We start from the raw sequence: 18647 nt of genomic DNA, 5'->3' as shown, positions 1-18647 counted from the left end.
AATCAACCAAAGATTCAATGTCGAGATTTTGATGAAGCTCTACGTTTTAGACCTCCCTGACTTTCTCGTAAAGGAAGTACAGGGAAAGTATTGGAGTCCTCCAAATATTCAGTTTCGAGATTTTGATGAATCTTGATGTTTTAGACTTTCCTGAGTCTGAAAATACCAATTTTGGAATTATGTCTGTGTGTCTATCTGTATGTGTGTGTGTAAACATGATAACTTGAGTACACTTTCATTTAGGTCAACCAAATTTTGCATACAAGATTTCCATTAACTTTTGGGCTATTTCCATTAACTGGAAGTGGTACTTTAAGATATGGAAGAAGATGATCCGCTGTGGCAACCCCTAACGGGAGCAGCCGAAAGAAGAAGAAGGTAGTGGTATTTTACCTTTTATTCATGAAGCTGCAGAATCCGATTTATTCAACTTTACTTTTATAATAATTGGTAATATATTATTAATTTGATTTGTTATTGATGGTTCTTTAATGTACATAATATAAAAATAGAATCATTGTCTTGCGGTTTTTACTCCTCAAATTTCCATCCCCATATCTGAGTATTCGAGAAAGTCTAGAGGAGACCACTCCCGATTTTTTATCATAATCTTAAACCAGGATAGATATTTAATTGAAATTCAAAACAGAGCTCAGTAAATCTGACACCCGAGATGTGTCGCATTTGCTTGCATGTTTTGACAGTTCATTGACATATAACACACAAAAAATAAAATAATAAAAGTTTATTCCCTCGTATAGAAAGACAAAAAGTAGGCTCTCCAAGGTGTACTGATTAAAAGGTATTATTCATTTTATTTGAAGTATATTTAAAAGAAATCTATTAAAAAGTAATTTAATTTTGTAAGGTATCAACTGACTGTTTAACTTGTTTTTCTGCAGCATGTTTCATTTCCTTATGGGCTTGGCTCTCCAAAACTCTAAATTGAATCAAACATTTAAATAAGATCAAGAATTGAAGGAGCTCAGAGGAAGTACAGAAGAAAGAGCAGAGCAAACTATTCCTCACTTCAGGTGGGTTGTAACATCCATCCATCATCCAACCCGCTATATCCTAACTATAGGGTCACAGGGGTCTGCTGGAGCCAATCCCAGCCAACACACGGCACAAGGCAGGAAACAAACCCCGGGCAGGGTGCCAGCCCACCACAAGGCACACACACACACACACCAAGCACACATTAGGGACAATTTAGAATCACCAATGCACCTAACCTGCATGTCTTTGGACTGTGGGAGGAAGCTAGCGTACCCGGAGGAAACCCATGCAGACACAGGGAGAACATGCAAACTCCAAGCCAAGCAGGAAGGACCCGGGAATCGAACCCAGGTCTCCTAACTGCGAGGCAGCAGCGCTACCCACTGTGCCACCGTGCCACTCAAGGGTTGTAACATCTGTCAGGAAAAATATCCAGTAAAGAAAGAAATGGCTTGAATCACCTTTCAAAAATAAAGCCCAAAAATGGACATCTTTGTTACGTCAAGCTTGAAGGAATTATACAAGGGCACTAAAATGGTCGCTAAGGATCTAACAGATGATAAATTAATTTACATATCATTTAACTTATTTCAGTTTAAACCAATCAGCATCCAGGTAAATGGTATATCCTAATGCCATTCCTATATTTTAATGTTATTTAAAGCACCCAAAATACCTAACATGTTAAAATCTTTGACACATACGTGTCCTTAAGGAGAAACTTCTTATTTAAAAAATAATATATATTCACTTGTAATCCTATTGTCATTCCTATGGTTATTTGTTCAGGGCACAATGCACACAGAATATCTTTGGTTTCACGCACCCAGAACACTCCGAAATTCACACAGAAATAATAAAATGCACGCACAGGGATAGATTTGTGTCTTCTTTTTCTGCTTTACGTCCTTCACACGTTTGGTAGATCTGGGATGGCCAGTGGGAGTTTCTACGCTGTGCTCTGCTGGGCTGGTAACATCCCTTCCAAAGAAGCCCACTAGGTCAGCGTTCGTCCTGTACTAACCACTTCCCTGCTGTTTCTTAGTGCTGCCTAACTAAATTAGCTTGAAAAAAAAACATGGAGAACCCAAGAACAAATAAAGACAACTGACTACAGTGACAAGATGAACAGAAGAGTGAGGATGTAATAAGACCCCTTTTTTAAAAACTAGAGTGACGAAAAGGACACAAATAGTAACGTCAACGACAATGCTAGTGAGACACGTGAGGGTACTGATGGCATTAGTGACAACTGTGCAGGCCACTTAGGTTGCTGTTTTATCAGCTCAGGTCTTTTTTTTGTTATGCAACCGCTCTACACAAGACTGAGCTTCACTCGGCCCTCTCTTGCTCCTCGCTACTTCCTAAATCCACAGTGATTCATGTCCAGTAGGTAAACTCCAGAACATGTATTTGTAGGGACAGGCTGTTGATTTAAGTGATTTTGACTTTAAGGAATGTTGTGCTGATCGTGTGTTTCATTATATTGTGTTTTCCTTATTGCAATGTAATCTTTAAGATGAATAACACCCAATGGAATAAACCAAATTTTTTAGTCCCCAGTGACACAAGAGGGTTCAGACAGACGGGTGCCAAGTTTATAAATCCAGTGTTAAACACTGCTGCTGCCAACCTGTTGTCCTCTATGCTCAAAGTAGAGCGTAGAAAATACGTCTGGTGATTTAGTGTGTATAAATCAAGCGACTACGAGACGGAGCAATATAAAGAAGCATATGCATTCAGCAGTGTAGTTTACAGAATGATTTATTATGTCATAACCTTCAAATTGATGTAAATTACTTTTCACCTACATTATCTTACAGGAAAATAAGTTGCAGTCAATAAATGAATGTCCTCATAATTCCCAGCTATAACTGATATTTAGTTCCTGCACTTTTTATTATCTGTACAGTGTGGCAAGGAAAAGAAGAAGGAAGAAAAATAAAGAAGCCTTCAAAAGCTGGAGGAACGAGAGAATGAATTGCAGACAAGTCCTAGGGATGGAACCCTGAGTGTGTGAGAGCTGAAAAGCAACACATGCCCACCCAGGGTGCAATGCATACAATGGCAACAAACAGAGAAGAGCTCGAGAAAACCTCCAAAAAAAAATACGCACAGACAAGAAATGGCAGCCTCCGGACAAAAGGAAGCATGTTTCAATAGCTGACATCTTGTCTTTGTACTATTTTCAATTTAATGTAGGGTTTACAACATTTTGTTGTCTCGTGTCCATATAATGGACAGTTAAAGAGCTCAGTTTATTGTAATCCTCCTCCGGGAAGCCAGAGGGCACTGTTGACCAATGCCTTTTCTCTTATTCTCTCTGCAGACCTAAAGATTGACAACCATGACACCTCTGACACCACTTCTGGTTTCTGCCTGCCTGGCCCCGCCTCTTCCTGCCAAGAACCTTTAACACTGGAAGCAACACCATCATAGTCAGTTTATCTTGGAGACTTGTATCGTCACGACATTTCTTTTTCTTTATCAATGCGCTACACCTTACCTTGTATTTGAATGTTAGCCTTTATGGAGCCCCAAAGATTTATCATTTCATTTTTGTCTTTTTATTACACTATTTTAATATACATTTTACACAGCATCCCAACTTTTTCGGAAATGGGGTTACAAAAAAAAGTCTTTGGGCGATAAAATGAAGGGCCTGCATTTGTCCTTTCATCTTTGGTGCAGCCTAAGCAGTTAAATGAGGAACACCCCCATGAAACCAAGGGCTCAACCATCCCCCCCAGTGTCCCTAACTAACAAGGGGAGACGGAGGACTATAAAGGCATCTGGAGACATAATCCTTCAACTTTTGCATCCTACCAAAGCAGTTAAACTCCCCCATGATTACACTTTTACCAATGTTCAACCAGACAATTTGGCTGCTGACAGCTCAAGAACTGAAGAGGATTTCAGGCCTTGTACAGGCCTTTAAGCCTTTATTGGGAGTGGAGTTTTAAAATCAAATAGCTTTACATTGAAGGCCACCAAAGGCCCACCCCCAAGATAAAATTAAAAGAATTAAGCAAAAGTGTATAAGATGCTTCTTCTTCTTTTCCCTCTTCTATATGGTATCAATATGTTTGATCTGTTACTCCTCCACATCGAGAGGAGTCAGATGAGGTGGCTCGGGCATCTGATCAGGATGCCTCCTAGACGCCTCCCTGGTGAGGTGTTCCAGGCACGTCTAATCGGGAGGAAGCCCCGGGGAAGACCCAGGACATGCTGGAGGGACTATGTCTCCTGGCTAGCCTGGGAGCGCCTTGGGATTCTCCCAGAAGAGCTAGAAGAAGTGGCCGGGGAGAGGGAAGTCTGGGCCTTTCAGCTCAAGCTGCTGCCCCCGCAACCCGACCTCGGATAAGCGGAAGAGGATGGAGGGATGGATGGATGTTTGATCTGCCCTTTCCTTAGAGCTCGGTCCTGCACCTCCTCCCCAGTCGGACCTTTTTTCCATTAAATCTTTTACTCTGTCCATCCATGTCCACTTTGGCCTCGCTCACCTTCTCTTCCTCTGTATGTCTATTACAATCACTCTTTTGCCCACCTATTCATTGCCTCTCCTCACCTCACATTTGTAACACTTCACCTTGCTTTCCTCCTCAGTTAGTATGATTTGAGTAACAATGACTTTCTCCGACATGTTGAATTTAACAGCCTTTTTGATCAAATTTATATTAAGAACGGAGTATAAAGTGACCAAGGGTAGTTTTTTTAATGGTGTTTGATGGAATGATGACTCCCTTTCGTGCTCCCTCCACCCAAAGCCCTTTGTAAAAGGTAAAAGGCACAGAAACCAAAGTAGTAAAGGGAGTGCAACACAAAATGGAGGACCAGAGCCCACCGGAGTTAAAGACACACCGTATCTTGGTAGTGCTCAATGGTGGCACCTGATAACGAGTGACACTGAGGGTATGAGTAGTGCAAGATGGGGAAAATTCAATTTCCATAAGAAATTGTCAGATTCAGGTGATTTGTAGCAAGAGGCTAGTGGCTTTGTTTTCGCTAAAGCGCCTTATTGTCATGATTCTTGGGTATTTAGAATTAATAACATGTATTTTTATTAACAGTCTTGATTTCATTGCTTTGACATTCTGTGTTTGGCAGGCACTGCCATTTTGTGTTTGGACCCATGGTGGCCATTTTGTTTACTGTTGCCGTGGATGTTGCCAATCATGTGGCTTAGGTAGTCATGTGACATATTCTTTCAGCACCTCATAGTAGACAATGGTGCAGTACTGCCTGCATCCTGCTTTTGTGATATTCAAAACAAATCTCTGCTTGCATTTAGTTTGGCTTGGTAGTGACTTTTGGCTTAGCACTCTTGATTTCCATTTCGTTCATTTTGGTTTTCATAATGTTCTCGCTTGCTTTGCTAGTAACAAACCTCTGCCAGTCTCTTTTTGAGATTCATTTGCTTAAAATGCCAAAAACACTGTAGTCACACCCTCTGTCTGTCATCCTGCTCATCCATCTGTCCACATAAAACAACTGAGCTCCTAGTGAACCGATTTTGAAATTTGGGACATTTATTCCTCCAAGAAATGTGTTGGGAAAGCCGAGCTCTCATTTAGTTATCTTGAATAGAATGCACTTCACACATTTTTGAAATATCAAAATCTCCCATTGAAAATCTTAAAGCAGGGAAACCTTCACTTACAGGTTAGTATACTACTAATTTACTTTGATAGGGGAAACCTCATCTGGTATATTTGGTATATTTTCCTCTTTTATTTATCTGACAGATGCTTCTGACAGCAAAACGGATCCCCGATATTAGTGAGTCAAATGCTGGGAAACCCCGTCCACAAGCCTCTCGGACACCAGCTTGCTTCATCTGCTGCTTGAGGTGAGAGAACCATAAAAGTAAAGAAAGCAAAAAAAAGTCGTAGAAATGAAAGTAAGAAGAAAGGAATTGTGTGTCACTCTGTAAATGGAGATTAAACCAATCTGTACTCAGTATTGACATTACACTTTAAACAACTTCGCTACTGCACATTATAATGATCCAGTATTTCTGTGACACTGTAATGTACAAGCAAAGCTCCAAATTTCCTTGCCACCCTGGTCCGAAGCAAAAAAAAAAAAATAGGCTTGAGACTTCAACAGAGATTTTTAACTCTTCATCAGGTACTTCTTTCAAAAATGTTATGTTTTAAGGACGTCAAACTAAAGGTAATCACAGACTCTCCACAACCAACAACTAGCATTAGCACATCACATCTCATGAAAAAGAATTTACTGCCTACGAGAGCTATTGAGCCACCACAAGCCTATTTGTGCCACTTTTTTAACAACATGACATTGTAAAGTGCTCTTAAAAAGCGTGTCTTTAATGGTGTCTACAAAGACATGTAATTGTGATGTGATAACTAACTCTTTGATGAAGTAGTTAAAAATGTAAAACAGTCCAGGGGGCTCAAATCCCAGCCTGGTCACCATTTGTGGGGGGATTGCCTGTTCTCCCGATGACTGCAGGTATCCTGGCTTCCAAAAAGCCAAATGAGTGTTCACAGAGAAGTGAAAAATGAGGCTTTAGGAAGGAGAGAAGGCTGGTGTCATGTTTCAGCTAGGGATCCGATTCGTTTTAGGTCTCTTTTAATTCTCATTTATGTGGTTTATTCCTGGCATGCGTCATGTCCCATGTGCATTGTGGGTGATCCCCCAAGAGGCAGGGCCACCTGCCAATCAGTGCCAAGAATTTCCCTCCATCCCATAAATCCAGAGGGTTGCCCACAGTTCCTGACGGTTTATTGTGAATGCACCTTCTGCTTTTTCCTGTGCTTTTGTGAATTATTGGATTTTTTAACTTGCCTTCTCTAGATTCACGTATTGGGACCTTGAGCGCCTGGATTGCCTTTTGTTTTACGCAACTCCATTTTGCCTTTTGTGCTCTACAGCACTTGCTTTTGTTTTAGGCATTTTATTTTAGAAAGTTATGTGTTTGCCCTTATTACTAGCTGGGTTTGACAGTTGTCTCCTCTAGTGGGCATTTTTTTGGGAACCTCTTAAGTCATGACAGCTTATGTCAGAGACTAGTAAGAATGGTTTAAGTAACGACGTTTAATCAATGTTGGGGAAATAATAAATAACAGCCAAGATCACCATTGTAATATTTTCAAGATGGGCATCATTTATTATAAGAAGCCTGAGGGAGCCCCATCATGTGCACAGCTCACTTCATGAAGACAAGTCTGTCAAAATATGGGAGCGCTGTTGATTATCAAAGGTACGACAGAGGAAGCCAAGATGAGAGTCGGAAGGGAGGACTGCAGCTGCTGTTGTCTATGCTAGCTAAGGTGAGGCAGGAGAATGGAAGTTGCGCTGGGCTCAGATATCAGTTGAAAGAAGAGTTAGGACTCGATGACTGTGTTGTTTGTATTAGTTTTATCTTCAGGTTATTTGAATTTGAACTCATGGATTTTTCACCTGATTTTATGGATTATTTATTTATGGAAGAACTTTTGCACTGCACTTTGGAAATGTCATTGTTCGGTTTTTCATAGGCCTGGGAAAGTTAACACATTAATTTTTGAAATTAATGTGGCCTGTTTAATGCGTTAAAAAAATATTGTCACCTCCAGGGCAGGCAACGAGGCAAACGCCTCAGGCAGTGCTTTGGTCAAGGCAGCATTTTCGATAAACATTACAAAACAGTGATACAAAAAAGTTAACTGGGTACCTAAAGAATTACATACACATCCAGTGCAGTATTTATATACTACCGTTAAAAAAAAGGTTTAACATTTCGTATTATGCCATTCACAACAATACGGCACATGTCAATATGTAGCACTGGCGTTCATCTTCTTGACACTGACATAGGTGCAGTGGCATGGAAAAGTCCTGGTGCAGTAGAGAAAGGTTACAAAGGTAAAAATTTCACTTTTTTATTTATTTTTTTTATTTCACATTTCTGTAAGAAGATTGAATCAATCTCATATCATATACACGTTAAATAAGTTATCTTTGAGTTGCACTAAAATCAAAACAGGTCTCTAGTGCCTCTGAGTTTAACTTGCAATTCAAACTTGCTGACAGTGCTTACTATCCTAATAAAATTACAAAATTCTGTGAAATGGAAGTGTATTGATTACACTTAGTACACTTAGTACCAATCTGAGGAGCATGTCTTTGTCAGGTAAGGATCCAGGGGCACCACACTGTTATTTCCACGGCACACACTTGATAGATAGATAGATAGATAGATAGATAGATAGATAGTGTGAACGCAGCCCGGACACAGACAGGCAGACATGTTGTATATCACCACTACACGTTTATTTTACAGAACTATACAATATTTACAAGTGTACACACGAACCCCAAACACAGTCCTGGCCACACAATGCCTTTCTTCGGGCCACCTCCACTCTCTCTTCTCTTGCCTTGTCCTCCAGCCACTGAATGAAGGGAGGCAGCCCCTTATATAGGAACCTGGATGGGCTCCAGCTGCTTCCCGGCATTCCTCCGCAGACACGCCCCAGTGTGGCGGAAGTGCCGGCAGCGCACCCGGAAGCCCTCCGGGTGTCCCCTGTCTTCTTTCCCCCAGCACTTCCTGGTGTGGCGGAAGTGCTGGGCTCCAGGTTTCTTCAGGCACCGGGGCGCCGCCTGGCGGTTGCCACGGGCCCCTACAGGGTTGGGCTTCCAAGCCCTCTACCCATGTCCCCCAATACAACCAGGGCGGTCGCCCCCTCGCGGTCTGGAGGAGGTACAAGCCCTCCTCCGGTCCTCCTGGGCGTCCCGGTTAGACTCCACCCACAGCTGCATGCGACAATAAATAGATACTTTATTAATCCCAAGGGGAAATCACATACTCCAGCAGCAGCATACTGATAAAGAACAATATTAAATTAAAGAGTGATAAAAATGCAGGTAAAAAAGACAATAACTTTGTATAATGTTAACGTTTACCCCTCAGGGGAATTGAAGAGTCGCAAAGTGTGGGGAGGAACGATCTCCTCAATCTGTCAGTGGAGCAGGACAGTGACAGCAGTCTGTCGCTGAAGCTGCTCCTCTGTCTGGAGATGATACTGTTCAGTGGATGCAGTGGATTCTCCATGATTGACAGGAGCCTGCTCAGTGCCCGTCGCTCTTTTGTATTAGTTCATTTTTTTTTATTGATTATCAGGTCGTTGATAGTGATGAACAATTGCAGATAGTATTTGAGGAGTTTTAACATGAGTTTTAATGTATGCCCATTTAAGAGATGCTTATTCTTTCAATTAAATTAGTCTTCAGCAGTGCATTCAAAGTCTACGGTCGTTTCGATCGTTTTTTCCTTTGACACCTCTGTCTCTCATATGCTATGCCTATTTGAGAATTGGCCACATTTTCTTTTTACCTTCTTTTCAATTTGCCTGTCAGGAAGGCACTCAAATTCAGGTTGTACTTGCTCAAGTAGTATTTTGTTAAAAGTTCAGGTTTAAGGTTATTGTTTAAGTTTTAAATCATGTGATTAATTTTTTTTTTTATTCCTTTTTTACTGATTCTACTTTAAATTTGTGATTCAGTCTGTATTTACTTGATTGATTTATTTATTCATTTTATAATTACCTTTTAATGTTAGATGCAATTAATCACAGTTAATTATATGCATTTATACGATTAATTAGTTGGTTTTTTTTTTATTGATCCTTAACAGAGACTTTCATAAAAGCACTTGATCTCTTTGAAGCCACCCTTTGCTGACTGTGTATGTCCTCATTTACTTGGCTTATCCTCAGGTAAGTTATCAGCAGTTCCAGGTTCAAAAGGCTCCCAGAAGCACCCAGGAACAGTGGAGCTGACCTGGACCGTCACACTTACATATAATACTACAGTTAATAAGTTAAAATGTCCCATATGATCTCACCATAAATGTGCCGGAAAAGACATGGGTACAGAATGTCTTAGCTGCACAAGACAGGCTCAGTCAAAAACACTCACAAATTCAAACAGAAATCTCCCGCTGACACTCCCATATCCCAGGTTTGTTCGGTGCATGTTAGTGTGCCCTGTGATGGACTGGCTTCTCGTCTAGGACTGATGCTGTAGTGCCCGCATAAACTTTGTAAGATAATAAGAGGGGCTTATAAAAGTTAATGGGCTTATTGGATATCAGTTTTGTCTTGCACAACCTTCAGTCAGAATATGCTCCAGCACTGCGAATTGGATATTATACAGTATTGAGCATGTGTTATTTAAAGAGTTCAAATACAGCATGGCAGAACACTGTTCCATCTGTACGTCAGCTTAATTGTCAGTGGAGAATGAAACAAAACAAAGCCATCCTTCCATCTATCCATCCACCCACTCATTTTTCAGGCAGCTGTAAGAAAAGACTTTTAAAAAAACACTTACATTTTCTCTCTCTCTTCTACTTTCTATCTTTAAAACTGGCTGCTGACACATTAAAACAAGACAATGGGAGTATTTTTCTTAAAGTTAAATTGAATCTGTCAATTAACATATTGTAAATTGCTAGGAAATAAGTGCATTCACAGAAAGAATAAAATAAGCGGGTAACAATTTGAAGCTCTTTTCCTAGAGGGTCACATAGAAGCCCGTGGACTCTAATGCACCACAACAAACAGCCCGAGTTGAACTCTCATGTCCCCTTCTGCAATAAATAATGCCGGTATACGTTAATTAGCAGGACGTTTTAGAGGGTTTTTCAACAGAGCCTCACTAAAACTACTGAACAGAAACGCGCAACTGTGTTTTTCTTAGTCTTTCAATATAACAGAGTCCATTCAGATATTAAATACATCCGTAAATACGTTGCACATCAGAGTTCCTATGCAGCTTATTCCTCCAACATGACAGTTGAAACCCAAGGCCAAAGTGAACAAAAATAGCACACTTCATGGCAGTCCTGCTGCGTCAGATCATCCGTGCCAGACCTACACACTGTAAACACAGAAATATTCCAAGACATTTTCAGTTTCTGAAATGAACACGCTTTCCAGTTTATAGAGATACAGAGTACTTCCATCAGCTATTAAACCTTTAGTTTGCAACTCTTCACTCCACAGACTACACCTCCAAGAAATGACGGCCCTGCAGCCCTCCACTAGAATCTGTTTGGCCAATTAAGAGTAATGGCTCAAATTGTGAACACAGGAGATATCTAAAGCAAATGAGGGTGCATGGGGATTCCCACTACTTCTGGTGAAGTTTAGGTACAAGAAGACTACCCGCCAACATTAGAAAGCAAGTTGGCTGAAGTAGAGGATCACAAAGCACAATCTTTCATCCAACCACATGATTCATCTCCCAATGGCCTGTTTTAGGAGGTGTAGGCCTAGGTCTGAGCCTCACTCTGGAGAAGTTACCAGTCAACACTATTTTGCTTTTATCCATCCTCAACCTTCTGTACCGTTGGGCCACCTTATGTGTAGTTCACAGATTTCTAAAGGCCCTACCTGAAAACATGAATAGTGGTAGTTCACTTAATGAATACAGACACAGATGACAGTCTCAGCCCCTTTTCTGGTGGAACAGTGGAATGGAGAGCATAGATTTGAATCTTTCTTGCCAAGCCATCAGCCTAAAGAGAGAGGGTAGCGATTTCAGTTGTTCGCACATCTGTTGATAACAGACCTCCGACATCGCTTGGCATGGATCATTTCTACCAAGGCACCCACACTCAGTGCTGGAGGTAGCACTCTGGTCTGGCATGAAACTCAGCCAGTTCATTGAATTAGCCTGTTGTCTCAAAGACCAATCAAGTCTCACTTTGTGGGAAGGTTTGCTGCTGCAAGGAGGCCTGAGATCAGCCAGCAGATTTTTTCTAAACAGTTCAGGCATCAAAGCAATGGACATGTTTCTTGGTCTGCTGCCTAGCACCTATCCAGAATTCTGGACATGAAAGTTTTCTACTTTTGCTGGCCAATGGGCAGCCAACAATACCTTCTCACTTAGGTCTAAACCAAAAACCAATTGAGAGAAGAGTTTTAGAAGAGCTTGGTGGTCTTGTTATTCTGTGCCTGGGAGCATGTGCTACCTTCTCTTGAGGTCCCCACTAGGCCTCACTTCAGAAGGAGAATCAGACCCCCTTTTGTAGCTCCCGGTTCCTTCTAGTGCTCTACCTGGTTGCTTTTTTTCTCTGCTACCCTGGTGCATCTGTCAATTTCTATACCATTGAGCTATTAGCACACATGTTGGGCACACCAGCTCCTACAGGTGCCCCTCTTCTTGCACAGAAATGACAAAATGCCTGTTTTGCTGTCCTTCTCTGGCTTTGTTGTGTACTGTTGCTGCCCTGTGCTCTGCTTTTCTCCCTAAAATCCCCTTTGCTCAGTGAGTAGCTCGTCTCAGTGCTCTGACTGCAAAAGCTTTATGTGGCTCAAGTTTAAATTAAGCCATATATCATTATTTCGGGAGTAATTTAATCATCTGGCACCTTAGGTAAGTAAGAACAATGTATCATTATCAATATGCCCTGTGGCAGCTTGGCATACCAGAGACCGTTATACTTATATGACGGATAAAACCATTCCTCCAAAGAAATAAAAAAGGTTATTATAGTATGAGCCTTAATAAAGAACAGAATAAATGATGAAAGACAGTTTTCATTTAGCTAATATGTACAGCATTTGTAGGCAAAAAAAAGTACAAATCTTATAAGTGCCACTGTGCCCAGTCTAGATACTACATACGGTGGTGAACTAGGTGTCCCAAAGACACTTTCAAAAATGTCCACTAGAGTCGGGTATCAATCTCCAGTTGGTAATACGGGCAAACACAGGATCTTTAAAAATAAAAGGAATATTTCTCAAAAAGCATACAATAGCAATTCCAAAAGCAACCAAGTCCCAAAACTGAATCTAAGTAAATTTAGAAAACAGTGCAAACAAAGATGAGAATCCAGAAAAAAATATCACAAAAAAACACAGAACAACACTCACCAAATCTCTAGCACATTGGAAATAAATTGGCCGAAACTGTGGGTGGCCATCTGGGTTTATAGGGCAGATGGCGGTTCTTGGCAGTGATTGGCAAGTGGCTACCCACATAACACATGGAACATACCACAGGCAACGAAAATACAGCAGAAAATAAACATAATAACATTAATATAAATAAATGGCTCAATGATGAACAATTAGGACACCACACATGAATTTGTACCCCAGTCAGGGAAGGAACTGTGGCTGAAATATATATAAATTTTACATATTATGTATATAGCCACACACACATGCCTGGGAGGCAGCAGCAGGGCTTGCCAACTTGTAATTCCACTCAAAGTTAAGGGTTGGCGCTGTCTTAAAACACCTTTCTTCTCTTTCCCATTGCAGGTGAGAAAAGCTACATACCAAGGGCACATGACCCCTTCCACTTATTTGCCTTCATAATTGGCATCACGGCAAACTTTCTTCAGTCTAATCGTATACCAGCACTTTACAGGAAGTGTGCCCCAAGCCTTTATCTTTGTTTTGTGCTTCATTTACACTATCTACATCTCAACAGAGAGAGAGAGATTGGACTTTAGGGTTTATTATATGATAATTCCACCCCAAGTCAGGAGGTGGCACTGTAACTTACTGCCTCTACTTACCCTCAGATCAGAAGATTGACAGCATGAGGACTCCTAATGTCACTTCCGGTCCTGGTGACCTTGAACACGCCCCTTCCTGTAGGGCAATCTTAAATAGGTCGTCACCAGCATAACTCCTCAGTCTCGATTTGGAATTGCACGGGCTTGTTTCGATGGGGATTTAAAGAGCACATTTGATAATAATGCGTATTGATAAGTGCTATTTTTGTTCCGGCCCAATTTATCCCGGCCATGGGATGATGTTCGTTCGCAACGATTGTAAGATATTCAGATTTTGCAAATCAAAATGTCACAAGAACTTTAAGAAGAAGCGCAATCCAAGAAAGGTCAGATGGACAAAGGCTTTCCGTAAATCAGCAGGCAAAGAATTAACAGTAGATAATTCACTCGAATTTGAGAAACGCAGAAATGTGCCTGTCAAATACCAGAGGGAATTGTGGAATAAGACAGTAATTGCAATGAAGAAAGTTGAAGAAATCAAGCGGAAGCGGCAAGCTAGGTTCATTATGAACAGGCTAAAGAAAGGAAAGCAGCTGGAGAAAGAAGAGGACATCATAGAAGTCAAAAAGAACATTCATCTTATCAGGGCTCCACATGCAGGAAAAGCAAAACAGCTGGAAGACAAAATGGTGCAGAAATTACAAGAAGATGTGGATATGGGAGAAGAATCTTAGCCGTGGAAGCATTTTACACTTTTTTGGAGGATTTGGTTATTGTGAGGATTGTGGTACAGGATTTCATAGTTGTCATTTATTTGTGCAACTTATTTTTCAGAGAACCATTATTTGTTAGATTAGTTTGCGACATTCCTTTTCATTTATTTAAAGGGAAAAGTACCTTTCTAACATGATTTGGAGTTGGCTTGCAATCTATATTAATAAACACATTTATATTTTTTAAAAAAAAAAGGTATTGCATCTAAAGAGACGTCACCAGACAGCGCTCTCCGTTATTATTTTTGCCAACCTTATTTTTCAACTTTATTATATGGAGTTGACAATTCGGTGCTCCAACCATTCATCTTGTCTGCCTTTTTGTATTTACAATATATATACTTTGTCACGCACAAGCACATAGGGAGCAGCTTAAGGACCCAATGCGCACTGCAAAAAGTCATGCCAGGGGACAACGACGGGGTACTAGCCTCTCTTTCTTTATTCCCTCAGAAAATATGAAGCACCGTCGCCGTGACTTTACCTGGACACCTAAGGAAACCAGCCACTTCCGGGCCCCTTTCTACCCTCTGGTCCCTTCCTGATAATGTAATTTTCCCATCCACCACCACGATTTTCCCATCATCTCATCGCTTCATTTCCGGTCCCCCGCTTATAAATTGTCCGTCTGCCAACCATCATGTGTCTGTTGTATTTTGATGCTATTTTTTGCTTTACATACTTGGCCAAAAACCCCAAACCTTTACGATTGTCGTTTTTTACAACGTATATTTTTTTAGGTTGCTTTAGGGACTGGGGGGCTGCAGAACACCATGCGGTTTCTTGCGACTTACCAATAACCTCTGAAAAGGCAACTATTGCAGAAACTTGTGTGCCATCTACTGGGTTTTCAGACCGGATGGAAATTCATACCATATTTAAAAAGCTTATGACCAATTAGTTCATATTTTAAAAGTTTTGCTGTGAAACTCTGTTGTCCCTACCTGCTTCAGAAGAATGATTACCCATGTGACCAAAGAAACAAAACTGGACTGTCTGAAAGACTACCGACCAGTGGCCATCACTTCAATCATGATGAAAGGCATTGAGAGAATGCTGTGGAAACACATTAAAAGCATGCATATCACCAGAGGCCATCTTCAGAGGATGGCATATCCCTTACTCTTTATACCATCCTGGCACATCTAGATTATACAAACTGCAATGCCTGAGTCCTGTTTATAGATTACAGCTCAGCATTTGACAGTGTTGTACCATCAAAGCTGACCACTAAAGTCCATTTAGGACTGTTGTAAAATGAGATGGAACTTATTAGGAGATATAACACAAGACAGAGACGTAATGAGGGACAGACTGAAGTCGCAACCAAAACATTGTCAGATTAAGCAAACAAAACATGAGGGCAGACCAAGAACTGAAGAAACTAAAAGAAGAGTTCAAATACCAGAACAACGCCTATCACTTGTCCTGCCTGAGTTTTAAACAATTATTGTAGTGTTTTTTGTAAAGTTTATCCACTGAGAGATAGGGCCTCATGGCACTGCTACAGCATTTATAATGGCAGTTCTGCTGACATTATAGTCGTGTCTCAAATGTTAATGGTCTAGGCATTTGCAAAAACAAATGAAAAAATAAATACAAAAGTTTTGCGAAACTAAAAAGTGAATGCTACTTTGTAAATAAATAAGATTGACCCCAAAAGATGAATAATTAACACTGTTATCACAAGGGCTCAGTGCCATCCTTTGCAGTTTGATTTTCAGACTTGCTAGCCAAAACAGACCACAGCATGTGCAGACTGGCAGCACCACATCCTCCATGCTGACCCTCAACACAGGCACTTGACAGCTCAGTATGCTGAGCCCCCTTCTGACTTTATGGTCAGACACCATTCCAACTCCATCTTTAATTTTCCTGATGGCAGCACAATCATAGGCCCACTCACCAACAGTGATATTTGTGGGCTGAGGTGTCTCTCCCACTTGCCCACCCCACAGGTCTCACACACACAGCTTGCTTCTCTTTTCTCTCTCTAATGATTTTTTTTCCCTACCTCAGTCACATCCCCCCTCTAATTCCGGACTCCAAGTAGCTCTGGTTTGGTACTGTCTCCGGAAGGTATTTCAGTGGCATGAATGAGTGAGTGGCGGGGAGAGTATGAGCATTTCTGTTAGGATCTCATTTTTGTTGTTCAGTCTTTCTAATTTTTCTCTTTTCTATAGTTATACCATACTTTCTTGTTTGGTCTTTCTTTACAGTTTTTTGTATTTTGTCTTTTTTTCCTTAGCCTCCATCCATCCGTTATCCAACCCGCTATATCCTAACTACAGGGTCACGGGGGTCTGCTGGAGCCAATCCCAGACAACACAGGGCACAAGGTAGGAAACAAACCCCAGGCAGGGCGCCAGCCCACCGCAGTTTCCTTAGCCTTTTCTTCATTATTATGTGCATTTGTATTAGGAGCTGAGGCATTAGCGTCCACCTGCTCTTGTTTGGGTGTCCTTTTTTCCTGTAACATCATTGTCATGGTCAAAATTTTTTTAAATGTGTTAGTGTTCTACATGGCACATCCTTACGGTCCTTTCAGGGTTTTTCAAGACAAAGAATCTAATTTTGAAGTCAGTTGATTGTCTTATGGCTTACTTTTTGTGTTGTGAATTATTTTGCGCCATCTTTGCCGCTATTTTGTTTTCATACTGACAGTGCCATTTGTTTCTCCTGTCATTAGGTCAGCAATTAGAGGTGTGTCCTCGAAGGTCATCCTTTTGAGCCCTTGTGGATACCAAACCTAATTTTTCTAAAATAAGTTAACACTGAAACCTGTAACTCAATAGTCTTCTTTTTCTTTGGTGCTGACCCTTGTTATTATTACTTTCTTCAACTTCATGTTTTGCCTGTCGTTTCCATTCTTTCGTGTGATTTCTCGATCTCTTGCTTTTGACCCCTTTTTCCTTCTGGCTCCTTCTGGTTGCTACACCTCACTAGCCTAACTGTCATTGTCTTTTCTACCATACAGTATATATTTGGATCTTTTGGTTTTGGAATTTTATTTTTATCTTTTTTTCTGGCTTTGATTTTCAGATTTTGACCTTAATTTGAATTGCCTTCTGCTAATTTAGTGTTTAGATCTGTTATTTTGTTTTCTTGTATTTATGCTTTGTTTCTGGACATTGTGTGATAATCTTGAATTTTTTAAGTTTTCAGTTTGCTTTGGGACTTTCACATATTTAAGTCAAATTAAATTTAAATTTAAAGTTTTCATTTAATCGAGCCTGGGGGTTTGTGGATTTTAGAATTAAAATCATAACATTTTCCCACAGTAATCCCATTTCGGGTTGACTTCTTCCTTGCATCCAATGCTGACAGCTCCGTGTGACTGTGTGGTGGAAGAATCAATCTGAGATAATCCATCACTCTATCTTTCCTTTTAATTTTTGTGATCAACTGACCCCATGCCAAGATATGGGGGGGAGCACTCAAATCCAGTAAAAACAGAGACATCAGCTGCCATGCAGGTTTTTAAGTTGCACACAGAGACAGAACAACGAGACATGGGGAGGACACACAAGCTCCATGGAGTTCAGAGGCTGCTAAGTTAACCCTGGTCCCTGGATGTTTGAGGCCATAGTGGACATTGTGCTACCCAACTACTCCGTCATCAGTTAATTTTCTATGACTGGCTAGTTATAACATAGAAGTGGAAGTGAAAATATTTTGAATGCATGACTGTTGCAGGGGTCTCCTGGGTTGAGATATTCAACAGCATCTGAAGGGTGGTGGGGAGCTGCCAACAATATTCTGTCACTTTTTAAAATACGTAAGAGCTCAGGCCTATAATTCAGACATGCCTCAATGACAGGTTGAGCTCTAGAGAAAACATGGTTACTACTTGGCTGCCATCAGTTCATCTCTCTGCTTTGACGGATGTACGCAGTTAGATTCCACTGATAGTCGTAATCTTTCCGCAATGAGGACTCACCTGTCACCCTCAAGACACCTCGGCGCTTGTGTGCCAGTACCTTGCCTTCTCTGGTATTCTGCTTCATCAACAATTTTTCTTTGCTGCTCACTTTACTCTTTTATTAGAGTGATGGGATTTTTCAGACTATGGGGACTTCCTGCTCTTGTCACCTTTGAAGTAATAAACCTTGATTCATCCTAATTAGTCACAAGAGAAATCCCCAAACTCTCATTGATTGCAGCAATGCACGCTTTTCTTCATCCACAATGTGTGATTGACTGTTACAGCCACCATCTCCTGGCACTAATATATCACATCTGCTTCTGGCCAGGCAGCGCAACAAAATGCACATCATGTCTAAACAGAAACAATCCACAACGAACAGTGCCCAATTTTTCAACTCTTAATCATAGGGCATCACAATTAATATGAGCGGGCAAAGCAGAATACACGTCGAATAAACCAGCTT

At 40.8% G+C, this 18647-nt stretch overlaps 1 protein-coding gene across 1 annotated transcript; it reads left to right on the top strand.

Annotated features, from left to right (window-relative positions):
- The first annotated feature begins 13680 nt into the window (after positions 1-13680).
- Positions 13681-14442, top strand: LOC120526804 (probable ribosome biogenesis protein RLP24). Its single transcript, XM_039749947.1, has one exon. The coding sequence runs from the start codon at positions 13726-13728 to the stop codon at positions 14215-14217; it is 492 nt and encodes a 163-aa protein (XP_039605881.1). The 5' UTR covers positions 13681-13725; the 3' UTR covers positions 14218-14442.
- The last annotated feature ends 4205 nt before the right edge of the window (positions 14443-18647 follow it).

Source organism: Polypterus senegalus, chromosome 3, assembly GCF_016835505.1.
Source record: "Polypterus senegalus isolate Bchr_013 chromosome 3, ASM1683550v1, whole genome shotgun sequence".
NCBI lineage: Eukaryota > Metazoa > Chordata > Cladistia > Polypteriformes > Polypteridae > Polypterus > Polypterus senegalus.
Note: the sequence above shows the minus strand (reverse complement) of the source record. Positions and strands in the feature narration are given on the sequence as shown.